The 27,425-nt window shown below is 39.3% G+C and overlaps 2 protein-coding genes across 2 annotated transcripts in view; both read left to right on the top strand.

Annotated features, from left to right (window-relative positions):
* The window catches only part of tasor2 (transcription activation suppressor family member 2), a 20,822-nt gene extending 4,934 nt beyond the window's left edge, over positions 1-15,888 (top strand). The window contains exons 6-22 of the mRNA XM_042495795.2: positions 18-155; positions 346-479; positions 581-597; positions 759-858; positions 972-1,066; positions 1,164-1,270; positions 1,704-1,776; positions 1,928-1,999; positions 2,095-4,416; positions 4,822-5,575; positions 5,790-6,255; positions 7,382-11,065; positions 12,499-12,621; positions 12,710-12,863; positions 12,959-13,064; positions 13,412-13,593; positions 13,894-15,888. Coding sequence (XP_042351729.2) covers positions 18-155; positions 346-479; positions 581-597; positions 759-858; positions 972-1,066; positions 1,164-1,270; positions 1,704-1,776; positions 1,928-1,999; positions 2,095-4,416; positions 4,822-5,575; positions 5,790-6,255; positions 7,382-11,065; positions 12,499-12,621; positions 12,710-12,863; positions 12,959-13,064; positions 13,412-13,593; positions 13,894-13,991 — 8,625 coding nt within the window. The 3' untranslated portion in view covers positions 13,992-15,888. The remainder of the gene's footprint in view (positions 1-17; positions 156-345; positions 480-580; positions 598-758; positions 859-971; positions 1,067-1,163; positions 1,271-1,703; positions 1,777-1,927; positions 2,000-2,094; positions 4,417-4,821; positions 5,576-5,789; positions 6,256-7,381; positions 11,066-12,498; positions 12,622-12,709; positions 12,864-12,958; positions 13,065-13,411; positions 13,594-13,893) is intronic.
* A 1,833-nt stretch (positions 15,889-17,721) lies between these two features.
* taf3 (TAF3 RNA polymerase II, TATA box binding protein (TBP)-associated facto) lies at positions 17,722-26,461 on the top strand. Its single transcript, XM_042496531.2, has 7 exons — positions 17,722-18,090; positions 18,539-18,781; positions 19,948-21,776; positions 21,864-21,946; positions 23,410-23,680; positions 23,907-24,013; positions 25,563-26,461. The coding sequence occupies exons 1-7, from the start codon at positions 17,925-17,927 to the stop codon at positions 25,675-25,677; spliced, it is 2,814 nt and encodes a 937-aa protein (XP_042352465.2). The 5' UTR covers positions 17,722-17,924; the 3' UTR covers positions 25,678-26,461.
* Positions 26,462-27,425: the final 964 nt, after the last annotated feature.

The following is a 27,425-nucleotide window of genomic DNA, read 5'->3' on the forward strand; positions in this document are numbered from 1 at the left end:
TTTCTTTTAACCAACAGGGTAGAGTTAAAAAGGTTTCAGAAAACTACACCCAGAATTTCACTGCGCCCACTGTGGGGTTTGACTGCCATGTCTCAGAACAGTTGCCTTCAGTATCATCCAAAACCAGCTCCTTTCTTGCCTTTGAGAGAGCCCAGGTAAGACGAGACGTGACTGATTATCAACATCCTACAATGGTGATACTATTTGTCCTTCTTATCTGTCTCTGTGAAGATGCATCTTTGTAGGCACAATAATGTTGAGTACATTAATGCACGAGTTTATGTCTAAAAGGAAAAAATGCAGGGACATTGGGCAATTTAAGTACCTTTTGTTTTGTCCTCGCAGTATTACATGTATGAGCAGCTAGATGATGAAGGAAATGCGACGACTCAATCTCCCAGTGCTGCCTGTCCCTTTGCCATTGTATCATTTTCATATAAAGATACCAAAGCAACACTTGTTGCACCACAGGAGAAAAGGTACTTGCTACAGACACACATGTACTCAACGAAATATCATTCATACAAATTGAGAATAAGTAAGACATATTGATTAATTGTTTTATGATTTCTCTTTTCAGTGAAAAGAAGAAACACAGTAAGTGACATGTAATTAATAACAAACCTGGTAGTTTTTCTCCATACTATATATTATAAAAACATTCTTACACTTGTATCCATTGACTGAAGATGGATGGACTGTTATGAATTTGCACCCCATTTTAAAAAAAAATGTTTTATTTGATTTTTTTTTCCCAGCTTGTCATTATGTTCCATGGAAAGGACAGCTTCAAATAGGCACCCAATTCTATAATGTTGGGCTAAGGTCTACAGCAGGGGCCTGGATACCTGCAGAACTGTAAGTTAAAATGTGCACATAAAAAATGCAAAACTATTTCAATTCTTAAATGTCTCTGATAATGTAGATTATACAACCTTTTTTCTGTGCTTTGTCTTATTTTTCCATTTAAGGCCACCGGTGGTGAAAATTGACCGAGCCATATCCATGTTACATATGAGACAGCGGTTGCCATGGGCAGTCTTTGAAACCTGCTTCTCTGGTGAAGGTGTGCTCTTGGAAAAAACAGCCATATTAAATGGGAGATGTATTTTCAAGAAGTTTCTCAACACTCTCAATACTTCTTCTTTTTTGCCCTCTTTCAGTCTTTCTGGATGGCTTATACTGCAGTCTTTGTGAGCTGGTGTCTTCTGAGGCAGAAGAAACCAAATCACTCTCTCTGCTTCTGCAGGAGATCAAGGAGAAAGATATTGTGAGTTTCTTTTTATTATAAACTTTTTATCAGAGATTTTAGGACTTAGTCAGTCATATCATGAAATGTAAAAAATCTCAAATACCCATCACGATTTATCAGAGCTCAAAGTTTTGTTTATTTTCACTGTGGAGTCAGAAATGTGAAGTATTTGATTTACTTACATTAAATGCAAACAAATAAAGCAAACCCTTACATTTTTACAACTGTAACCAGAATGTAATTGGTATTTTTTTCTTAACAATACGTTGATTGTTAAATTGTCATTTACTATAGATTATCTAGTCAGTAGTTTTAACACTAGAAATTCCTTATGTATTACAACAAGAAGTTTCCTTTTTATATCATTTTAGACTGTATGAAAATATTTTTTGGTAGAATTTTACTTGCTATCCAAAAACTGTACCTGACAAACCTGCTCATTTATGCACAGGCTCTCCCCATTCAGCTGAATGATGGTGGTTTTCTTATCCTGTTGCACTCCTCCCATTTCCTCACATATGATGGTAAGATATGTAAATGTGCTATGTGTACAGTGTGAAAATGTACAGTACTATGTTGTCAGGCTCAATACAAAACTTACTGAATTCTATCTTTCTTTATGACCATAATTTAATTTGACATCAGCCATTTGCAGTATTATTGTGTTTTTTCCAGATACTGGGTCGAGTTCAACTGATGTCCTGCAAGGCATGTTTGTGTTTCCAGTCTCACGAGTTAACCAGAGAGGTGAATACAGCATGTTTTATTATATAGACATTTTCATTTAATATGTTGAAAAAAGCTTTAAAAGATTAAACAAGCACTCTTTCTTGATTTTTCAGAAACAAAATTTGGGCAGAGAAAGCCTGCCATGTCATCTGAAGTCCTGCGAGTTCTACCGGTACTAAGTTATGCAGAGGGTGAAGTTGAGAAATCACCCTTTGACCCAGATGAAGAACTGTGTGAAGTTGTGGCACATCATATGCAGAGTTATGCAGCACTGATAAATCCTGGGTTGGCAAGTCCTTCAAGGGAAATCAGCATCTTTCCAGAACAGTATGATGTGCCAGATGCTCACAAGCACCTCTACTCATCCCCAGAGTGGACTAAAAGGGCATGGCAGAGCTTCAGGTCTTACCTGAGTAAACCAATCTCCTTTCAACTGCCAGTGTCCAAGGCTTCAGAAATCCTGTCGGCTGGACAAGAGGAGCAAATAGAAGACCTTGATGATGATGTCTACATCTGTCTGTCATCTCCTGAAGAGGCACCAGCCAATCCTGTTAGCGTGGAGTTAGAGGACCAGCTGACAGGCCAGAGATCTTCTGTAAACATGGACACATCTATGAACAGCAGTATAACAAGTGCTGAAGCAAAAGAGTACCTAACACCTGTGCCTCAAAATGTTGTACCAGCTGATTTGAAAGCTGGTACAGCAGCTGTTGACAGGGGTACAACGAGTGCTGGAACACAAATAGACTTAACACCTGTGCCTCAAAATGTTGTACCAGCCGGTTTGCAAGCCGGTACGTCTGTGGACTTTGGCGTAACAAATGCTGAAGCACAAGTGGACTTAACACCTATGCCTCAAAATGTTGTACCAGATAATTTGCAAGTTGGAGATGCAACCAAAGACACTTGCAAGTCTGATCTGACTGTGCTGATAAAAACTGATAAGGGGGCAAGAAATCTTCTGGCTCCCCCCACGTCAGATGACCTTCCTGCAGAGCTGATAGTTAGCATCACTTCAGCAGAGCGAACTGTCACTGATGAGAGTATAAGTATGATCAGTTCTGTGTCTGTAACAAAGCATAATGACTTTCAGCTTTCTGGTTTTTCAACAACCAAATTACAAACTGCAGGAGTGAACTCTCTTAATGACGAGACTGTTACAACCAAATTAGTCTTGGATTGCCCTGAGGTTACCAATGTCACAAAAAAAGAACGAGGGAAATTACGCAGGGGACATTACAGAGGTCGGAGGAAGGTATCCAAAGTTTGCGTTGAGACTCCCAGTTTGAAAACAGTCAAAATACCAGTGGAGTATGACAACTTTAACAGTCAGGAGGAAGGCGAGGCCAAGGAATCATCAGGCCACCCACAGTTGAGTAATCCCTCAAATACTGATGGGAGGAAAGTACAAAGGGGAAAGTGCAAATTTGGAAAACTATCATCAAAAAATGTTGGTTTAGCGGTACCAAAGGAGAAAAAATCTGACCCTGGAAAACAGAGTTTGGAAAACACCATTTTAATGGAACTTGAAGCATGTCCTCTAAGAAAGAAAACGGAACGCTGGGACTTGAAGCCAGTCATCAGCGAATGTGGAAGAATCTTGGTTCCTCATGGCTCTGTAGATATTGCTAACCAGATTAAGTCTTTAAAAGATAAGCTTCAGTCAAAAGAGGACGATCAGTGCCCTAACAAAACGTTGATCAGGGCTTCTGTATATGCTTATTGCACAGCCGAAATGGAGCAAGAATCCGGCACTGCTCCAGAAACCGCAGTGGACGAAACAGAGACCACAGCATCCAAGGATGGAGGGAACCATCTTAAAACTCTCAGTGATGTTAATCCTGAACACAGTGTTCTGAGACCATCAAATGATGGCAATGGTTCATTGACTTTGAATCAACATAGCAGTGAGCCTTCTTCAAAGACTGGTGTCACAACAACTACCCTCTCCCCAGGAAAATTTGCATCAAAGGGTGAATTTCTGTTAAGTAAATTGAAATCAGTTCTTCTCAGAGGAAAGAGAAAATCTGATCTTGTGTCAGAGGAAACAACTGTAGATACCACCAAAGATGCTGAGCCTTGTCTCAAGAAGGGCAAATTTGACTTGGGTGCTGGGATGCCGAAGACTAATTATGCAATTACAAGCATCCAGGACACCAATGTGTATGTCAAGGAAGTTTCAAAGATGCTTTCAGTTGACCCTCTTTTTGCATATGCCCTAGGCCTGACCCCTAAAGAGACACCAGACAAAATAAAGATAACTGAGGGTCAGAATATCCAACAAATGAAAGACTCACCAGAGACACAAGCACAAACCATTTTAGACAAACAACCTCAAATCATACAAAGGCCTCCATCAATCTTTCCAAGACGGGGAAGGATTAAAATGCTAAAAAAACATCAAGGCATCTCTACAGAATATGTTAAAAAGAAATGTAAGTCTTATTTTAAAATTCTGAAATATGAAAGCTTGTTTTTGTACATATCTAAAATCTCTATTTTGCATGGCACTGAAACTGACCAGCCCTTTCCTTTGATCTGTCACTTCTGCAACTGTCCACAGCATGCTATCACTGCACTTTGCTAAGTATTAGCTAGGCGTCATTTTGCTTTAGCTTTTTTCTTGCTTGAGCTGCATTTTTGCCAGTCCTGTGCATTTGCAACCAAACCTGCCATTACTGGATAATTAACCAATCCCTTTGTTTTAAACAATGGAATAGTTTACATGTTGGTGACAGTTTCCTAATAGATATACACTGGTATATTTCAAATGCTTTCAATGTGCTACTTTTTTATTTTCATGCTGTTTCTCTTTTTTCTTCTCTGTTTTGTCTTCACAGGGTGGTTGCATTTTCAAACCCCAGCTTGTTTTGCCAGTGAAAAACTCAAAAACAAAGAGTGTACTAGGGATAATTCTATCAGGAAGACTGTTAAGGAAAAAATGAACAGTGCTTGCTCATCTACAGATGCTTTGAATTTACTTGCTGACTTGGCACTCAGTGCCAGTAATGACCAGGTTCCACCACATCCAGTGCCAGCAGTTGAGAGAAAGCCTGAGACAAGTTTGAAGAAGTGTGACTTTGCAAAAGAACTTACCATGGCTGAACAAGAGTCAGTTCTTCATGCTCTGCTTAGAAAGCCTCCTGCTAGACCCATGCAGCCTCTTGAGTCTCCTTCACCAAGCCATCTTGTGGGAGGCAGTGAATTGGTTGGTTTGGTATCTAAAGAACATGCTTACTCATTGCCCCCGTCTTCCTCTCTACTGTTGGGTTTGCCAGGTACACCATTCCAGGTATCCCCTTTAAGTGGTTCTACCAGACTGCTGCACCATCACCAGACAATGTATGGCAATGGAAGTCAAACACTACACCCCTCTGTCGATCAAGAAGACAGAAGTGAACAATACCACAGGACTCCAGAATACCTGACAAAACACATGGGGCGCAGAAGAAAGTTCAGACACTCCCGTACCTTTGTTGGCACGGATGGATCTATCCAAGTCACAAAACAGTGGAAACAAAACTATGACTTTAGTCTAGACAGCAAGTTTACAAGTGACTCAAAGGAAAAAGCCATCATCCGAGCCTTGCATGGGTATGTAGATTGTATTACTTATTCAAAGAAGGAATCACTACATACAAGTAAAATATGTTTTTTGTGCCATATTCTCAGTGCTATAATTGTTTGTCTTTAGTTGATAGATGTGGGCAATATGCAGTAGAGTTGACTTTAAGTTCAGTTGACATGTTCTGATTCACAAGTATTCAACTGACAGAGCTAATTTTTGTGCTTCTTACATCTTCGATAGCCCGTGGGACTTCTCAATGCAAGACACTTGTGAAGAGGTGCGGCTCATCGTCCACATATGGATAGGTCTGTTCTACAGCAGGTCAACAGCCAGGTTTTTTCATGCTGACCCAGACTCATGTTCAGAAGAGAGAGATCACTTGGAAATGTCCAGTGGAACGGTATCAGCCCAGGATCAGTCTGAGCTCAAGGCCAATTCCTTTGCTCCTTTCCCGGGTGTATCAGACACTTCTTCAGACCCATCGGTTTCAAAAGTTTTGGACCTCAGCAAAAAAGATGACTCTGTCTTGGACCAAGAATGTCAAATTTTGGACTTGTCCCTGAGAAACTCCAATGCAGAGATTGTAACCTCAGATCAACGAGTCAACAGAAGAGACGCTTCTGTGTCTGGTGATGGGAAAGCAGCTAGTATAACATTGAACACACCCAAGTCATCTGCAGGACTACAGGAGACAAGCACAATTGAGGTTTGGGTCTAATGTTACTGTTACATTAAAGACAAACTAGTATGCATTTAATGTTTTTGTGGTGATTTCCAGATAGAACAATTTAAGGGACCAGGTTTGTGCACTTTTCACAAAGTAATAGAAAAAAACTATTGAAAGAAATGGGGTGATTTGGAGGGGACAATCCACTGTTTTCAGTCAAAGTGATATTGCATCTGAGTGGGAGTCACAAGCTCTCTCTGGAAATGCCCTCAGACCTTTTGGCCACAGTTCCAAATAGTTGTTTCTGCCATGCAGCCATGGCCTTAGTTATGCATAACTTTAAGCTTTGATAAAAATGTAAACAGGTGAGTTATATAGGAATTCACCCCCTGTACACGTTACGGATGGGGACAGAAACTAGAGAGACCAAAATTGCTTATTTTTTATTACCTTGGATGAAAATATGCTTATTTCTGCTGTAAAGCTGGGCATTTTAACATGGATGTCTTTGAGGTTTGACCGGCTTTTGAGCCAACCTCAAGTGGTGATTCAGTGCAATACAGTTTTTAGCACTTCTGTGTTGGCTTTGTTTTCCGGCCTTGGTGGTTGCCACTTGTTTATGACTGATGCACCTGCATGTCAGTCAACAATTATCTGACCTCATTTACCGCCACCTCGGAGGTTATGTTTTCAGTTCCATTTGTTTGTCTGTTTCACCATTTGTTAGCAGGATTAGGGAACAACTACAGGTTCAGTTTTCATGAAACTTGGTGGAAGGGTGTAGCATGGGCTATGGACAAATTTTGAATTACAAGGCAGATACAATAATTATTTTTCACTTTCATTAACATTGTGAGATTGGGTATTCGGGCTTGACTGAGGTCTGTATTGTCCAAGTGCCCTTCTAGTTATACTTTTGTTAATGCTGAAACAAATCTAGTCAGTATTCAACTTACTATAACACCTGAGTAGCTATCTTTGTAATTGTGATTTAAAGGATTTACTGTTTGAACTAATGGCAAAAAGGGTTCTTGACAGATCATGGGAAATTTTCAAAATATTGAAAATCTTGCAGAGAGAAACAGTAGTCATGGTTTTCACTGAATGAAAGACATTTGTAATAGATAATATGTATTCTCATTCTTTTTTCTTTTTCATTATCTAGTGTTACACAAAGATGGAGCACTTCACAGAGATTGCCAGTGAGGTGAATGATGTCAGAAGCACCTTTAAAAGTAAGAGGACTTGTCCTCCTCCACCAACAGCAGGGAGCCTGAAGCACACTGATGTACCGTCAGGTGGAATGTTCTTTCTCGAAAAAGAAGACATTGGAAGTGCATCGAGTTCGTCAGAAAATAATCAGACTGCTCCAGGCGTTGGCCACATGTTACATGGATGCAACAATAAGAAGACTGATATGAAAGATGGAACTGAAAATGTGGAATCTAAAGTTGTGAATTTAGTGACAAAACATGAAAAGGATTCATCTAAATCTGTGACAGTTGAAGAGGTAGACTCCAACAAAGGAGCAACCGATGTGGTCCATGATGTTGGGCATGATAAAATTGAATTCAAAGAGGGGGAAAACTTGGAGGTGAAAGAAAAGCCATGCCAAGAAGACAATGTAGAGCCGTCTCTAAAAGGGATTCATACTAGTGATGATTCTATAAATGAAGCATCTGGTATAATCTGCAATGGTCTTTTGGAAAATGAAAAGCAGTTGTCTTTGGAGGAACCTATAGCAGACTCACCAGGCAAAGCTGAAAATGTAAATGAAGATGAGGATTGTTGTACAGTCAACAAAGCTAAAGTGATCGAAGATGAAAATCACTCTGAAAAAGCAGATGGATTTCATGAGACAAACAGTTGTGATACACCTGTAAAAAGAGACAGTGATTTGAGTGTTCAACCAGTACCTATGATGTGTAATGGCCCAGACCCAGTAAAGGATGGCATTATAGGGTGTCATCAAGAACCACCTTTGGATGAGCAACCACCTCAAGCTGAGGAAGAACACGCCTCCCATGATTTACACTTGAGAAAACTGTGTGCAAAGGGCAGTGCGTTGACAGATGAACAAGCTATTTCAGAAAAATCTCCCCCCAAATCCTTAAAAATGGAGCCTACATCTAATGTGCATGCAGTTGATCAAAATTCAAAAAATAAAATTTGTCTGGCAAAGAAGACACAATATCAGAAGGCACCATTACCAATATCTGATGAGAGCAACTGTTCATTAGATGCTCCTTACACAGATGGGGTTATTCCCCAAACAAATGATGGCGTTGAAACCAGAAGCCAAAACAAAGTAATGGCAGACTTAAATGTAAGTAGTGGTGATCATGAAGATGGGAATACCCAATCAATTCAGGGAGAGCAAAATGTTTATAACAAAACTGAGAAAGAACAATTTCATCATCAGTCTGAAGTTGAAGTGGCACTGGCTCAAGACATATATATCAAACAGATCGACAAAACAACTGAGGGATTAAAAAAGATCCATAGTGAGGTTGTAATTCCATTTATTGGAAGAGACACTTCTGAAGAGCGTACAGTACAACCACATGACTTACACTCACAAGGCAAGGTTGAAGAAGTTGTTCAAGGCCAGGAAGAAATACCACTTATCAGTGGAACTACCTACCCTGAAACTTTCATTCCCCCAGGGGTATGCAGTACATCTCAAATGTACAGTGAAAAAGTGGAGCTGTGTGCTGGCAGAATAGCACTATCGCTTTTTGATATAAGTGAAACAAAACAGCCAGTGGCTTTGGAAAGTGAGTCTGAAGATCGGTGCTCTACCCCAACTATGGATGAGAAACCATATGAGTACTCAATTTGCTCTGGCCCCAGTACTCATGCCTCTGCTTATAGTGGTGCTGAAACCTCCAGAGACATGGTTCAGCAATGTCTTGACGTAGACTTGCCATCTCAGAAGGATGAGATGCTTTTTGAGCAAAACATTTGTCACAAGTCTGCAGTCAACAGTGATGCCACACCTCTCCATGATCTTCACCCTGATCTTGAGCTAAGGACTCTAAGAGTTCTACAAAGTATAGACAAGTACCTCTCCAAATCAAGTCACATTGACAAATCCAGCCAGATTGAAACAGCTGATATGAAACACTCTCTTGATCAAACCCCTAAGCCCACCAGCAAGTACATCCCCACTTGCTTAGCACCAAGGCATAATTCAACTGATTTTATCAACAAGAAAATAAGCAATACTACGCCAGCAGGCGTGTCAGCATCGACCTCACAAGAGTTGCACACAGAATCAACAGGTCATTTTCTCATAACACCTTTTAAAAGAAATTTAGAAGAAGTACTTGGTGTTAAGTTGCAGCTAAAGAAAACTGACTCATCAGTTCCTCAACACTATTTTGAAAGGACAGAAAAACTACAGGAAACCTCTGTAGGGCAAGATTATTGCCATCCCTACGCATCTGTTCCCACTTCTAAAAGTTTGCAAGTGATTAAGGCAAATATTGTTGACCAAGAAAGACATAAAACAACATCACAGACCAATTTAAGCCATGAACCACAATCATACAGTCAGCGCCCTGTTATGGCAGTGAAACCATCTAAGAGTGATGAAAGTCAAGCAGATAGCATCTCTAAAGACAGACTAACTGAAAATGCTGCAATGTCCAATTTTTCCCAAAACAAACCAAAGAATACCCCTATAGTCACACACACCACACCCACTACCATGCTTTTGGAGATAAAGACTGAAAAACAGAGACACTCTGAAAGACTAAGTGATGACAAGCAAGAAGCCAATGAGCTGTCTTCAAAGAGCAGGTGGTTATCAAATGTAGGTGACAGTAAGACTCGCTCAGATAAAGCTCAATTTGTGCATCAAGATTCTTTATATCAGCACCAAGGAAGGGACATTTTAAAATTCAACAAGATTCCTTCATTATCTCTCCCTGGGCAGTCTTTTGAATCTGCAAGAAGTTCCTCTAAATGTGTCGATGGAACCAAAGGTTTCATGACATATGGTTTAGTTGAGAAATTTGGGCAGACAACTAGAGGAAGCATTTTGATGGATCAGAGGGAATACACAGACGCATCTATTTCACGTGCGGATCACAGTGATGATGGAAAAATAGATGACAGTCTCCTCCTGGATCCTCAAAGTTCACTCATGTGCACGGTCTATAACACCAGCCGGAAGAGACCGTACTCTTTTCTGGAGCAAGTGTCTCAGAGGTGCCTACAAGATGACATCACTGAGGCGTCAATGGAGCAGGAGTGCCTTATCTTCTCAGAACAAATGAAACAACTTTTGAAAAGAAGTAAGAGGGAACCCCTCATGGACACACATGACAAATTACATCTTTCTTGTACCAGTCCTGTGACTGTGCACTTTTCTAGTCTAGAGGAGCAGGAGGATATAGTGGAGCCCTTAAAAGCGCACTTAGACACACCATCAGTTATTGGACAAAAAATCAAGGTAGACATGTCTGATAGGAAAGACCTGTTCGACATCACAAAGGACGAAAAGACATTGCATCCTCAAAAATCATCACAAGGAACAGGGAACCCAATGGCACATGCTGCTGTATCTGACGTGACCTCAGAGTATGCCAGACTGTATGAAGCAAAGATGAATGACATTTGTGCTGCCAAAAGGGTCCCATCCAGGCCTAAGCACTTCAGTATGGATAGAGGTTACCCAAAGACTGAACCAAACAATCATTTCGACTTCTGTGATCAAATGAAGAGAGAGATGGAGGAGAGTTTTCGCAGTAAACTGAATTCAGTCGTGAAGAAATCCTGTAAAACAAAGTACAGATTCTACATATTAGTAACATCGGATGATGCCTTCTTTGAGGAAACCAAGGTAAGATGAGTTTTCAGCAAACTTCCATTGCAGTATTAACTTTAACTTTATATTTACCATAATTTTTCAAAGATATACTTTTTATAACCTACATTCTTGAACTAAAGCACCTAAAATGTTTTTTTGACGATGTAACACACATTCTCCAAACACAAGGGACCAGTGCAAATTTGTTTGCTATTAAATGGAGATGGGAAATCAACTTTGATTCATGCCACCATTAATGGCACATTTCCACAGAGCATTTTCACAACAGAAAAAAAAATATTCATGCAAACTTTTAAGTCTTCCTTCTAATGCAGAATAAGCAATTTCTCTGCTATCCAATTGTATGATCAGTATGTTACCATAGTAATATTTTTAAAAAAAATCTGGCTCAATATACTGTTTAATGTGCAGTCCTCGTAGACTATCCCAGAACTATGCTATATTCTCTTCTAGCTTATTCAGCTACAGCCCAATGCCCCACCTGCTATTTACAAGAAAAAAAAAATAACTTTGATATAAAATAACATTCACACATATAGTAAAGATAAATTACAAATTTGTCTCATTAAAGATAACAAAAAAATACTGCAATTTTTGGCCAGATAAAAAGTTGCATTGCTAACACCAATTTGTAAGTTGGTCTGCTGCACCAAATTCAACTGCATATAGATTTATTTGCAAATCAGTTCAGTTCATGTAGATGCTGGTGAATTTCTTACTCTTCAATAACACTAAAACCACACTACCAATGGCTTGCAATCAATTGAGCAAGTTTATTTTTTGTTTATTTTTTCTCGTTCCCCTGCTGAGGCTTAGCCTGCCAGCTGCTTTCAGTCAAACACAAACATGCCTCACTCATCCGCTCTAAACAAAAGGAGCTTTTCTGATATTCCCAGAAAACCTTTTTTCTTCCCTTTTTTTAAAAAAAAAAAAGAACTACAGATGAAATTTGAAAAGGGATAGCTAAGTGTGAATACACTCTGTTTTACTGGTTTTAATTCAAAAATGATCACAGCCTCTGAACTTCTTATGAGTGTTTCATAACCAAAACATGCACCTATGCTGGCATATCATTACAAAATGAAACCACGAGAGTTTTATAGGCATTATGAGTCAGACATCCATCGTGCATAATTCAAGACGAAAGCATTTCCATTTTCCAATGATTTTCAATGTAATGTCCCACTACATTTATTGTACCAGTTATTGTGGTGTTGGTGTTGGTTTTAGAGAAGAGGACACTGGGTAGACGTAAAGATCTTATAAATGCTGAATTCAAGGATATTATGCCCTTTAAAAACCCTGGTACATATTTTCAGTCACAAAATATATATAAAAGCAAGTCATGGTGTAAAGAACTATGTTTTTATGTCAAAGAAGGTTAGGTTTTGCTAATTAAAAATGGCTTTTAAAGATTTGGCAATTTCTTCTTGATTTATTAAAAGGTACAACTAGAAGCAGAAGGTCACACTGCTGTACAGCCCTCCGAGTTCTTCCTTGCTGAGGATAGCTCTTCATCTCTACTCATCATCCTCAGAAATGAAGACATTGCAGAGCACATCTGTGAGGTATTTGATCAGCATGCTGAAGAACATCATTGCAGGACTTTTGTAATAGATAATCATGAATTAATGACTCTCCTCACTGCTTTCTCAGGTCCCACGTTTGCTCGAGCTGAAGAATTCACCAGCTGTGCAATTTGCTGGAATTGACGAACCAGATGATGTCGTGAATCTCACCCATCAGGAGCTCTTCACGAGGGGTGGCTTCATAGTGTTCGACAGAGCAGCTCTGGAGCCCCTCAGCCTTTGTATGTACACTTTTATCTGAATACCAACTTTTTGATGTGTGACATCTTGTAATGTAAGCAGCTTATACTTATGGTATCTCTATATGAATTTTAAGGCAACATGAAAAAAATGGCAGAAATCTTGCAAAAGCTAAGCCGAATGGAGAAGTGGAAATGGATGCTGCACTACAGAGACAGCCGTCGTCTAAAAGAAAATGCGAGGTAGGGGTCAACCTTAGAAAAATGACCACAAAAACTTGTTTCTTCCCAATATAGCGGGTCACAAGTGTTCTAAAAGGCTGTCTTTTTATGATAATTCAGGTTGGATTTTTTTGTTTTTGCTAATTCATCCTCCAGCATCAACCACTATGTTTTCCATATATCCTCTTCCACATTTGAATTCAGATTTTTTTTTCACAGAGTTTACTTATATTATGACAGTCACCATACAGAGTGGTTGCATTCATTTTATTAGACTGACTACAAGATGGATGCGGATTGTGCACTTCATAAAAGCCTCCCTTTTAAAACGTTGCATATCTGAACATTTTGTTTCTTCCCATATCCAGGTTGAGCGAAGAGGCAAGAGAGAAGAAGCAGTTCCTAAATTCGTGCCAAGAAGCTGGAATATTGGAGGTCTTGCCTTATCACGAGTGTGACCTCATGTCAAGAGATCGGCCCGACTATCTCACATGTTTGGTCCATTTGCAGGTCCAGAACATATCAGCCCGTTATCCTGTTTTCATAACTGGTGAGACACTAATGCACAAACACCTTAATTGTACCTTTACATGCAATGGGTTACATAACATTAGGGGTTTATTTTGAAGATGTTATATGCAAGATTTTATAAATATCTCTAAAATGTAGTTAAGATTGATTGCATTTGATGCTTTAGTGCCTTAAAGCCAACTTTGTTAATTGAACGTTAAAAAAGATAATCGAAAATCACATTATACTGGTTGAGTTTCTATATTGTGTTTGGGTTAATTAAAGGTTTATGTTACTTTACAGTGCAAAAAATGATGACATGGTATTTTTTTTCTTGCAGATACAACAACTGACATCAAATTCAAGAAGAATGGGATTTTAACAATGACTTTCAACTCTTTCCTGACGTGTTCTCCAAGCGAAACATTTACAGCCTGACCTGTAAAAAGTCTGATGGACACACTGATGTTGTGCTTATTCAAGAACACAGCAATGAAAACTCATCGGATTTGAGGAAGGAGAAACCAGCAATTTACCAGTAATGATAATTTCAAAAATACTTACTTTAAAGGAATACTCCACCCGCAAAATGACCATTTGTATATCAATTGCTCACTGTGTGTTACCTTCAATTCGTGAAGAAAACTTTGTTTTTCTAGCATTCCTCCATGGTAAACTGAAAATCCAAAAGAGGTGAACGTTCTTTATGAATTCAAATATTGGGAATCATGTCTGACAGCAAAATCGTATGAAAACATCTGTTTACAATCTCTCACACACAAATCTTGTAGTGTAATCAGAGTCCCATTTATCCCGTTGCATGCTCAGTACTTGCCAAAAGCATGTATTATTGAAAAACATAATTTGAAACATATCAGTACCAGAAGTCATGTACAGAAGTCATGTCATGTACAGACAAGTAGTGTGTCTGACTACCGGTGTGTGTTTAAATTTTGCTCAGGCGGAGCTTATACTCTCACATGTTCAGTGTCCAAAACGGCTGTTCTTTGAATGACCACTTGAGCCTAGTTCAAGAAGCCAGAAAATCCCCACAGACCGCTAGTTGCTAGTTTCCCCCATCATGACAAGAGTACAGGGGGTCAAATTTTATATTACTAACCTGTTTGCATTTTAGGCTTAAAGTTACATATAATTAAGGTGAGGCCTCTTTGAATGACAGGCAGTCTGCCGATGTGTCCTCGGCCTCAATCAGATCCAGCCCTCGCTCCTCCATGGAGCTGGAGGCTTCAGACCATGAGTCCTCAAACCATTGAGGGAGGTCATGCTAGCTCCGTCCATTATTTAATACAGTCTATTGGTCAGGCACGCTCAGGGTGTGCTACTTGAAGGCGAAAGTGTTTTAAATTGTACGTTTTTACAAAGATGAATGTTTTCAGAAAGCACAGAGCAAACAACTGGATAAATGAGACTAACATTATACTGCATGAGTTTATGAGAGTTTGTAAACAGATGTTTTTAAATGTTTTTGATTGATAAACATGGTCCCCTGTGACTTCAATTCAATTTCTGGAGTCTCGGTTCACATTGCAGGCGTGTTAGAAAAACAAAGTATTCTTCACAAATACAAGGCAACATGTGGTGAGTAACTGATGGACAAGTAGTATTCTGTTTATTTTCTTGAGTACATAAGTTCAGCTTATATAAATGGAGCAATAATTATTCAGTTATTATTTGACTTTTTTTTGTTTCATTTATCAACTAAGTTATCATTTAGTTAATGAGTATTGACAGCGATGCCAATATACAGGCAGGTGTACTGTAAATACTGTACGCATTTTGTATTTTATTTTTATTGTTAATGGTTTTTTTACTGTGTATATTTTGTTTCCAATCCTGACTTGATACATTTGCTGCACAATCGTTATTAGTGTTTGTTTTTAGGTACAAACAAATTTGAAACATAGCTAAATTAGCTTATTTGTATATTTTATATATTTAAGTATATAACTGTACACTGTTATGGTTGTTGACAGTGATTATTAACTCATGAGTGTTGAGTAGTTGCAGCTCAACAATTTAACATTATTACTCAGTGCTTAATATGTTTATATTTCATAACTTTGTTGAAAGCAGTTTGAGTGAGAATAAAGCAGTTTCTTTAATTGTTTTCTTCAAAAGCAAGAAAACATCGACACAGGCTGAAGCATCTACACTTTGATTCTGGCTACTCACACTACACTGACCATCATTACAGTATTAAGACCCATCACAATATTCACAGAGGAAGGAAGAAGTGGCCTCCGTCTTGCTGTTAGGGAAAAGTCTCAAATGTACAGTCTTTACTCACCTGGGAAATAAAGAGGAAAAAAAGCAATATTTTTGTGTAGTTAAACTGACACAATAAACATGCAATGGGAAATATAAAAGCTTTTACCAGAAGAGGGCCTCACTGAGACTAAAGATCTCTGACAAGTTTCCCGCAGTAAAAGCAGCAGCACAATGTTGGATTCAGAGTCAGAAACACTTTATTGGTTTTTGATCTCTGGAGAATTGTGATTCCTTACAGTTGCTCTCATGTAAAGCATATAGAATTATAATAAGAATTAAAGATGTTTGTAAAATATAAAAGTTCAGATAAGTATAACAAGCCAAGTGTGTAATGTGTAAAAAATTATAGAGAAATGTGCATTCAACTACATGACACTGTATAAAACTAGTATGTCAAGTTTCAGAAATATAAAAATATGTATTACGCTACAATGTACAACACAATACATCAACAGAAATCCAAAATAAGTACAAGATATGCGTCATATGTTCAATATATATTCAAGAGTTGTACTGGTGAGAATAAAAAAGGATACTGAAGAATATGGCACTGTTGAATAATTACAAAGACTATTGTGGCAGTTTAATTATTGCACCAGTTATTGACAGAATCAGAAATACTTTATTGATCCGGGGGGGATGTGGACAGTTAAGACAGTTGTACCTTTAAGTCCCTCTTGCACAGTGAAAGTAAAATAAATATTGAAATTATAAATGCTGGCAGGTGAAATCCTAACACTGCAACCAAATAAATTAAAATACTTTTTAGAAAGTCTGACAGCGCAACTTACCCAAACTCTGTGAGATCAGGGGTATTCTTTATATCACAAATAAATTTGAGGCCACTAATTTATGAGACACTAAATCTGATTAATCAAATAAATTTTTATTAGCCTAAATGCACAAATCCTTGAGGTTAAATTGTATTCTCAAAGAGATACATTTATAAATCGTGCGGGTTGCATTAGTAAATGAATCTGTAGGGATATGTTTACATGGAAAATTTAAAATTCAGCATAATTAAAAAAAAAGAAAAAGAATAAAAGAAACCTTCTTGATAAATACATGCAGAATACCTCCTAAGGCCTCTGCAAAGCCACTGGGCAAAAAACTGCATCAAGGTATACAATAATCCAATTACCCTCTGCCCTACCAAGAGTGCATACTTTAAATAATGTGGGTCCTTTTTAAAAGAAGGTCCTGAATGCAGTCTAACAGTGCAGGTGTCATTTGTCAATCAACCTAAGAAAGCATATGTAAAAGTCAACAATAATTATATATTTTTAAAAATAAATTTAAAGACCAGACAGGCCTAAAATAAATCAAGCAAAAACACTGCATACATATATAAATTGACAAAATAAACAGGTCACATTGGTAAGCTGGGGGTGATATAGGAACCCCTGAAGTAATTTGTTTTCTAAAGAATTGTACAAGAAACAACTTACAGGAATATGTATACACTTTTTCTTCTTCGCACCTGTTTGGAAATAGATGTACAAAGTTTTAATTTTCTTTTGTTGTCCATAAATGCAAATGGTCTGAAAGGAAACCCAGTTACCATTTAATGAAAGTGTACTTTGACACTCTTCAAGGACTGACAAATGCAAAAGTCTGCGGGACTATGGGTACTTACAATGCTTTCAAAACCTCTGTACCCCTTTTGTTATTCCTTGTTACTCCTTCAATTGTATTTTTTTTTTGTTATATTTTTGCATGATAAAGTTTTTTTAAGCCTAACTGCTTCCGTTTGTGCCGTGCATCAGCTTCATGTGTAAACCAATGCTGACAGACGTGCTGCGCATCCTCAGCCGGTGATGACCCGCTCGAGCACAGCACAGCCGTATCGGCAGACACTCGATTTGTGCGCATGCGCGATCTAGATTTCGGGGATGGGTCTATCGATAGAATCAAGATGGCGACTCTGGCGAAAGCGCCAATATATTTACTGAAGTAGTGTCCAAAATTAACCGCGGTAGCGGGTTTTCTCAAGCCCCCGAGGGGTTGTGTGAAACATGAAGACCGGGAACATGTTTTGGAAGAGGAACTGACCGGGATTTATACCGTAACAAAGTCAGCGAGATGTGCGAGAGCTATGCCCGCTCGCTGCTGCGTGTTTCGGTGGCGCAGATCTGCCAGGCTCTGGGCTGGGATGCGGTTCAGCTCACTGCGTGCGATCTGCTGTCCGATGTGCTGCACAGATATATCCAGCAGTTGGCCAGGGTCTGCCATCGGTACTCTGAGCTCTGTAAGTGCCCCGTTTAGTTCCCCGATTACTTTTTTAACCCATAAACCTGAAGTAGTCGATCACGTTGTTGTTGACTGGCTCTGTAGCTGGCGCCCCCTAGCAAAGGTTGATGTGTCAAAAAGTACAGTAGCTACAGAGCTGAGTGCTCTCCGTGGATGGTTATTATTGTGGCTATGATGCCTTCCAGCTGTGGTCTCCACATTTCACATGCGGTAGTTACATAGGTGCTCTTATCTGTGTAAAGAGTCACTCTGTCAACCTGTTGAGCGTTGCTTCATGCTCCAGGCTGAATGTCAACATCAGTCAGGACACCTCCATGTATGTCCAGCACAAGCACTAGCATGTAGTCACACTTTAGTCCCCGGCTGTTCTCAACCCTAGCAGTGTAATGTAGGCATGCAGAGTGGTGTGCTGAGGTGTAATGGCTTGCTGTGATGCTGTATTTCAGATGGAAGAACAGATCCAGTCCTGGACGATGTCAGCCAGGCCTTCAGACTGCTGGGGGTGAGTCTGAGTGAACTGGAGGACTACGTCCACAATATGGAGCCTGTGGCCTTCGCCCAGCAAACACCGCTCTTTCCTGTCAGCAAAAACAACGTCCTGCAGTTTCCCCAGCCTGGAGCCCGAGATGCAGAGGAGAGGAAGGATTACATTCCAGATCACATGCCACCGCTGGTCTCCTTACAAGAAGGTCAGTGCAGATAATGGCTACATGCACATCTCTGAGTGTGGTGGCATTCAGTGTTTTCTGCAGATTGGGAGTTTATTTTTTTTTTACAGTTTATAGAATAAATGTTACAATACACTCACTTGCCAGTGCTTGGTATACCTAGCTTAAACTGCAATTTATCCAATGTTCACGGTTCCAATAATTTATGCACTCCATTTTAATCTATAACATGGATCTAAACGTTTACACGCCTGTCTACATAACAGTTCAAATGCAGTACAACCTACATCTTCTAAAATGATCTTAAAGTTCAATCGACATTTCTCTATAATAGTTTCAGCAAAAGCTGAACATCAAAACTTATGTGAGGGCGATTCTGTGTTAGACTGCTGCTTTAGCTTTAGTTAGTCTTACTCAGTAAACTGTCCCCTGAGTGTACGAAACAGTATCTCTGGGTCAGGGCAAATGACCTCAGACTAGCCACCTTTACAACCTGTGAATGTGTTAAAAGTAGAGATGAATCAGTGCGATTTCATAACACAATAACTGTGCCAAAATTAAGGATTTTTAAGTGTCATTCCAGCCATGCAATACATGAAGAGAACAAAATTAAGTACTCAGTTCGTGGTGATAATTAAATAATAACATTATGATAAATAAACACCGAGTTATCTAATAAGTAATACATAAAAATAAATGAATAGTTATAGTGGGCAGTGCAGTATGTAAACAGTAAAATATTTAGAAACTGAGAACGGTTATCAGTGTTATCATGGCGTATTTAAAATGTGCAGAAAATATGGCTTCAACTGACGATTATATGTCATTTTCAGGTTGATTTCGGTTGATTATTTTTCTCAATATATTGATTAGTTGTTTGGCCTATAAAATGTTAGAGAATAGTAAAAAAATACTTATATTGTTTCTGAAAGCCCCATATAATGTCCACACGTCTTGTTTTGTTCACATGCCGAAGATATTCCATTTATTGTCCTAGAAAAGTAAAGAACCAGAAAATATTCATATTCATAAAGCTGTAATCAAATAATTTTACTTTTTTTTTTTCATTAAATAATGAACTGGTTAACCATTTCACCCCTTGTTAAGACAGGCCTGTTGGTCGTGAGGATCCTTGAACATTAAATGAAAACAGTACTCAACTCATTTTGTGTCCCTTTTCTCTCCAGAAGAAGAAGAGGAGGAGGTCCTTGCTGACATGGGCACCTCAGCCGAAGCTATGCAGGTGGCACTGGAAGAAGATGAGGAGGAAATGGACGAAGACGAGACGGTTAATGACGAGAACCACCCACTAAAGAGACACCTGGACAGTCCTGATGCAGCTATGGGTATGATGCCTACCTCCAAGAGACCACGCATGTACCCTGGCCTCAGCCCAGAGTGGGGGGTTGAGCCCAGGGAGCCCCTTACCTCTCTCAACCCTCAACGCGTTCCCCCGGGCATGCTGCCTTCTCATGATAGCCTTGACCCCCTGTCACCTGAAACACCTTCTGGAGCCCTGCCTTCCTTCAGACCTCAGCCAGCAGTACCAAAACACTCTGATCAAAAGGGCCTCACCACTCCAGGAAGAAAGCCCAAGGTCTCATCTCCTGGCAGACAACGGACTAAGTCCCCTAAAGGGGTCATTCCTGTTCCGGTGGGTGGTAGTCCCATCCATTCTCCAAAACCATCTAAGGAAAGGAAGAAATCCCCAGGAAGGACCAAGAGTCCAAAAAGCCCCAAGAGCCCAAAATTGGGTTCAGCCAAAGCATCCCAACCCCAGAGCAAGACAGACAGTGTGCACAAGCTACCGCTGTCTGCTCTGAGTGAGAGGATGGGCAAAGAGATTATCCATATGCGTCCAAACATAGAGGACAGGGAGTTAGTCGAGAGTCCCTTCAAGAAACTAGAGCCTGACAATGCAGCCATCGAAGACTCCATTGATGCTGTGATTGCCAGAGCGTGTGCTGAGCGGGAGCCAGATCCTTTTGCTTTCTCCTCGGGCTCTGACTCGGACAGCAATGGATTCTCCAGCCCAAGGAGGCTGACCATCATGGAGCCGTCTACGCCTAAACTCCCGACTGGGGCCAGCATCTCTGTTAAAGACACGTCAACTCCACTTCACCTGCAGGCACACCCAGGCCTGGGAAATTGGACTATGGAGGATTCAATCAATGAGGTGATCCGAAAGGTCAACCAAGGGGGTCCGTCCGCACCCCTGCCAAGCCAAGGAGAGTATGTCTCATCGGGATCAGCCTCACCACCGACTCCTGAACCTCTCCTCAAGGTTTTTGAGGAGAAGAACAAGATCGTGTCATCAGTAGAGGTCAAGAAAAAGCTGAAGAAGGAGCTCAAAACTAAAATGAAAAAGAAGGAGAAAGACAAGCCGAAAGACAAAGACCGGGAAAAGGATAAGGGCAAGCTGAAAGAGAAGAACAAGGATAAGAACAGGGATAAAAACAAGGACTTTTCCAAGGATGGCAAGATGCCCTGGAAGGAGTTTGGGGTGAAAGATGATGAGCACTTCCTTCAGCGAGATTTTACTCTGCCTGAGGGCTCCATCAAGATAAAAAACAGAGACGCAGATGGCCCTAAGAAGGAGAAGGAGAAACACAAAGACAAAAAGAAGGATAAGGAAAAAAGTAAAAAGGACAAAGATAAGAGGGACAAGGGTAAAGACCGGAGCAAAGAGGACAGACAGAAACAATCTGCATTAGCTCCTTTCGCTCTGGGTGAGATCGCACCACTGTTCAGCCCCGCGGCCTGCCTGCGCATCCCCTCCATGCTTCCTCCTTTGGCCCCAATCCTCCAGGAAAAGGACGTAAAGAGCAAGGAGAAGGACAAGAAGAAAGACAAGAAGGAGAAGAAGAAAAAGAAAGACAAGGAGAAGGACAAGGAGCGAGAGAAGGCCAAAGAAAAGGAGAGGGAGAAAGAAGAGAAGAGGAAAGAAAAGGAGCGGGAAAAGGAAAAACGAGAAAAGGAGAAAGAGAAAGAAAAGGAGAGAATTCGATTGGAGAAGGTAACTTCTTTTTTGTTCAGTATGTCATTATGTGTCTGTGGTCGAGTGTCACTAATATTCACCCTAAAGTCTTTTCTGTTTCCTCAGGTGAAAGTAGACACTCCAGCAGCTCTGCCGTCTCCAGTCATCCCCAGACTGACGCTCCGGGTTGGAGCCGGCCAGGACAAAATGTAAGAGCTGAATTGATGTTTTATTCTGAGATTTCTGCTCATATTTGTCTTTGCATGTTACACGACATTCTCTTTTTCTTGTTCTACTCAAAAAAAAAAAAATTTAAGATGAATGTGTCTGCAGCAGCATCATCATGACATGCATTACTGGATATCAGTATCAGACTTCTGTAGCATTATTTTGTTAAATTGTTATCAAATATTGTAGCAGTACTGAAAACTGTACAGAAAACTGACATTGAATGCCTGGTCAGATTCATAGTTGTATCCACTTATTCAAAGTTGTATCTTCTTCTTTTCAGTTTCTGATTTAAATCAAATTGTTACCAACTGTAGATGATTTAATTTAGCAAAGCTCTTGTGCCTAACACTTGAAGAAGTTTAAATTTTTTTATTCTATTTTCTATTCTAATTTTTTTAATTCTTTTACATTTAAAAAAGAAAAAAGATTTTGTAGGAAAGGCCAACTGAGGTATGGCATTGCTATTAATATAGCAATTAAATATGTAAGCTGCATTAAATCATGTAAGTCCCAAAGTAAGAGTGCCATCATGAAAATATAATAAAAAGAACAGAATGCATAAATACATAAATAATAGAAATAAGTCAAAATAGACATCACTTGGTGTGAAGAAATGTTAAAGTTCCAGTTCACATTCTTTATTATCATACATACAAAAAAAATGATCTCACAAGTAAAAATAAGAGAGAATCTATGACATAAAAGTGTATGAATAATGCGTTAAAGTTAAAGGTTAGGGATAAATTATCAACATAAATCCAATGTAAAATTATATTGATAATATAGATTAACAATATAAAGCTTGTTCCTATTAAATCTCGTGGTAGACAGTAACTGCAAATGAATAAGCTGAAGAATGTAAACAGGAAAGTAGTGAATGTGTATGAGAAATATAAATACAGAGGTATAAACTGCTTGTAAAACACTGACAAAATGGATTAAACTTATTCTAAGGGAGTTTTCACTATGTATTTCATTGACGTAGTGTTTCAAATTATTGTGACATTTATTTATATTCTTTAGGGTATCAGGGTTTGGCAATATTGTGAACATAAAATATTGCAATATTTTTGTCAAAATATGGAGGTGTTGATATTGCAACAAGACTGTAGGATTGACTAATGGTGCTTTCACAAAATACTTTCACAGTGAGATTTTTGATGGTAATTAGTTTCCCATAATAATAATCAGTAATGTAAATAAAATGACCAACTGGGTTAAGGCAAAAAATAAAACAGCTCTGCGAAATTCAGAAAATGACATCGCATTATTGTAATGCAGCTTTTAAAAGTAGGAAAAGACAACACTTAAAATATTACAATGTGTAAATTCTAGGGTTACAGCTAGTCTCATCAGAATATCAATATTTGCTTAGCTTTACTTCATATGATAGAGTTCACATAAAGATACTAAAGTCTCCTGTTTTTCTGTCCGTCACCAGTGTTATCAGCAAGGTGGTTCCAAATTCAGAGCCCAAGACGCCAGCACCCAAGACCCCCGCTGCCAAGTCTGGACCTGGGAATCGCCCTCGGACGCCCCCACCGCCTCCAATGCTCTCCCCAGTGGTACCCACTCTGCCCCCACCTCCCTCTCCGCTTCCACCACCTCCCGCCCCTTCAACGTTACTCTCCCCGGCGCCGATGCTTTCTCCCGCCGCATCCTTCAAAACACCGGTCCGCAGCGTAGTAACTGAGACTGTCAGTACATACGTGGTGAGCGCTCATACTCTAGACGTGTGTTTATTGATAATTGGTGCATATGAGATCTTTCATAGTGTGGTTCATTTTTCACAGGTTGTCTTGAGTCTATGTGAACAGTAAATTAATAATGTTGTTATTTATGTTATCTTTTTCCTTCTTTTTTTCATTAATCTGCATTGTTTATGTAATAGCTATTTTGAGGGTTGCTTGCTTATGTTCTCTTTTCGATGTTTTTAAGATCCGGGATGAGTGGGGAAACCAGATCTGGATTTGTCCTGGATGCAACAAACCTGATGATGGCAGCCCCATGATAGGATGTGACGACTGTGATGACTGGTATCATTGGTAAGAGACTTACTTCCTCTTTTTCGTTTCGTATTGTGTTTTCATATAAGAGTTATAGTATTGCTTAGTTGACAGTGAAGTTGAATTTGTTACCATTCTAGCCTTAATTCGCTGATCTGTTTTTGGGTTGTAATGGTACACAAAACTCATGGTTTGGTACATTTTTTTGGTATAGCAGTGGCAACAAAAGAAATGCAGATATGGCTGTTTTTGTCTTTTGTTTTGGAAAATTTTTAAACGATGGCTAATTAGGCATTGAAACATTGGCAAATGGCAAAAAAAGTAAACTAAAGTCAGGGTTGGTTATGCACAATTCTTATAATAAAAGACTTAATTGTGCGTACTGACAAAAATAATGTAGATGGTAAAATGTTAGTAAAGATAAGCATAGTTAAGTTAAAGTGACCATAAGAGACAACAGTACATTTTAACGTGTAGTTGCTCAATGATATGCTCAGTTAGTTAGTTTATCATGTTTGGTTGTTTAAAGAGACATAATGTCACCAAACGTCAATCCAGCTGGTCGCCACACAGCTTGTTTTTCCGTTCCACTCTTTTTCCAGTGTCACTGTATCAAATTGGAAAACCATAATGCCTCAAAATCATTGTTCTAAATAACATCTTGCAGCTCTGATCTGTCATTTCTAATTTCAATTAAGATAACTAAATCAACCAAGAGTTAAAAGAAAATTATAAAACAACATTTACATGGTTCATTACATAATCATACTGTCATATTAAAGCTGAATTTTATTATCAGAAAGTACAGAACTGGTTTATTTCCAAGTAATGCATGAAACATCCCCACATTTTTGGAATATTTGTAGGTTGCCTTTAGTAACATATGTCAGCTTTTCTATGGCCCGGCAACTTGACAGGCTCTTCAGATATGAATTAACAGTTTGGACACCAGTTTTTCTCCAATTTAAGAGCAAACATTGAGCTTATTTGACAGAACTGATTTCATGAATTGTTCGCTATACATCATTCAGAGCATTGATAAAGAAGCAAACAACTATTTGCTGTGTACAGACACAGTAAACCAGTGGTGTCTGTTCTAATCTGAGCTTCTCTGTTCTTTGTTGTGGTAGACAGTCTGGCCGTGTTGGTACATGTGTGTATTCCACAGTGTAGCTCATTGCCGCTGCTTTGCACTGCATTCATACAGCAGCTACCACTAATATTAGGTCAGCGCCATCATTGAAGCATAGCGCCATCCCTCCGGTTCCCCCCGGTTAGTGATGTTAGCTCTCTCAGCACTGTTTATGGAGTTAGCACAGTTAGCTGCTAGCAGCCAGTTCAGTCACCTCCATGTTGAGAACTCCAGAGAACTCATCAGCTCTGAATTTTGCATAGAGCCCCTTTAAGCAGGCATATCCCGAACTGAAGAAAGTCTCAAACAGAGCTGAACATCCTGTTACAGTTTTGGGGTAATGCATGTGATGTTACACCCCTTACAGAAATGTGAAAAAAAAAAGAAAAAAAAGCTGCATCCTCTGCTTCTTTTCACCAACCTGAAACCTCTTCTCCTCTCCTCTCCTCTGCTCAGGCCTTGTGTTGGGATCCTTACAGCCCCTCCTGAGGACCAGCAGTGGTTCTGTGTTAAATGCTCCAGCAAGAAGAAGGACAAAAAACACAAGAAAAGGAAACACAAACCGCATTGAGACTATGCAAAAAGCACATATTTTGGACTTTTTTTGGACTTGAAGCCATCACTGAACCCTTGTGGCACTGCTGTAAAATAAAAAAAGAAAAAAAAAGAAAGTTTAAAATTTGGGCTGAAACTAACACCCAATGATTTTTTAAATGACTTCAGCCATGATGCATTGTGAGATGGTCAGAAAAAAAAGGCTTTAACCAGCACATATCCAGCCTTAGTTCTCACATGGGCTCTGTGGTTTTCCCTCTTCACCTGTAAATTGTTTGCCTGTTGTTTTGGATGTCCAGTCATCGGAGATCATGACAGTTACGTTTAAGATGACAAATTTGTCAAAGATGAGAGCTCAACGAAGCAGAGAACAACTAACATCCATCTTTATTGCTGTTTCCTTTGTGTTGCCACCAAAGGAATGACCACCAAGTCAAACCTTCCCCCAGTTTTCTGCAGTATCATTGAAATGTCATGTAAATAAGGATGACGGCATCAGGTGTGTATAAATGTGTCAATACCGACTTTCAAGCCAAGTGCATTTTCCTCTTAGGATTCTGACTTGTTAAAAATCCATTTTCAGATATTGGTTTTTAACTCAAATGATTTTCTGTAATTTCTGTACATTTTTTAAATTTAAAGTTTGTATTTTTATTTTTTTTTTCTTCACATGGATTTGTCCTGGAGTTAATACTGTAGCTGTGCTTGTAATGTAATTCATTTCGCTGATATTTCAATATTAAAGATGAATGGTCTGTGTGCTCACAGACTGTAAGATGAAAATCTCATTACAATCAAAACTGTACCCCTAAATTTTCTGTCAACCACTTCTGTGCATCCTTTTTTTAATTTTCACCCTGGACAGACATCTTGAAAACAATTTTCCAGTAGACGATTGTTTGCATTTGTTCAGCAAATAGAAAAGATTGGAAACTTTTTAACAAAACGAGTTTCAGATTCTTCTTGCTCATTTCACTCTCGATGACAAACGTATTTGTCTTGTGCAGCTGGTTACAAATCCAGGGTCCTTCCCTTTCAGCAGTCTGTGCAATGCATTAGCCTAGATTTGGGTCTTTTCTGCTGAGTTGTCATCCTGCACTTCACCTACGTGAGATATGTGGGAGAGCGCTTGGCAGTCACATTGCAAACGGTGGCATTTCAAAAAGATTGATTGTGGATTGCGTGGAATTGTTTTCTTGTGTCTTTTTCGAAGCGTGTCTGATTATGTCCTCAGTGCCGTTTGTAGCAGAGTTGTTTTTGCTTTCCCCTAAATGTCCACACGGTGTCATCGTTCATGCACACGTGGCGTGCTGCATAGTCATGTCATGTACAGACACCACAGCATACTCACAAATAAGTGAGAAAAAGGAATGTAAGAAATGTGACAGGTGTCTCTCAGTTGATGCATGTGGAATCTTTATCTTGCGAGTAAAACCAGCTCCGTAAATGCCAATCCTTCATCAGAAGACCTATAGACGACTCAGACTGGAAAAGGATTTGCAGCCCTTAGAAGCTACTTAGAGTTAGATTTCTATAGAGGAGAATTTGAGATAGTCAATTGTGCCTCTGCAGTTATCAGTGGAATATCATTTTTATGAGTTTTGCATGTCTGCTGTAACATTTTTTCCATTCTTTGAAGCCTCTAGTTTGCAATGGTTATATCTATAGCAGAAGGTTTTATTGCCGGTCACATACTGAACTCTGAAAGGTCTAGATGTTTATCACACTCTGTTCTTCTATTTATTTCTGGGAGCAAACAGCAGA

This window comes from Plectropomus leopardus, chromosome 7 (assembly GCF_026936395.1).
Source record: "Plectropomus leopardus strain MGB_pleo_1.0 chromosome 7, ASM2693639v1, whole genome shotgun sequence".
NCBI lineage: Eukaryota > Metazoa > Chordata > Actinopteri > Perciformes > Serranidae > Plectropomus > Plectropomus leopardus.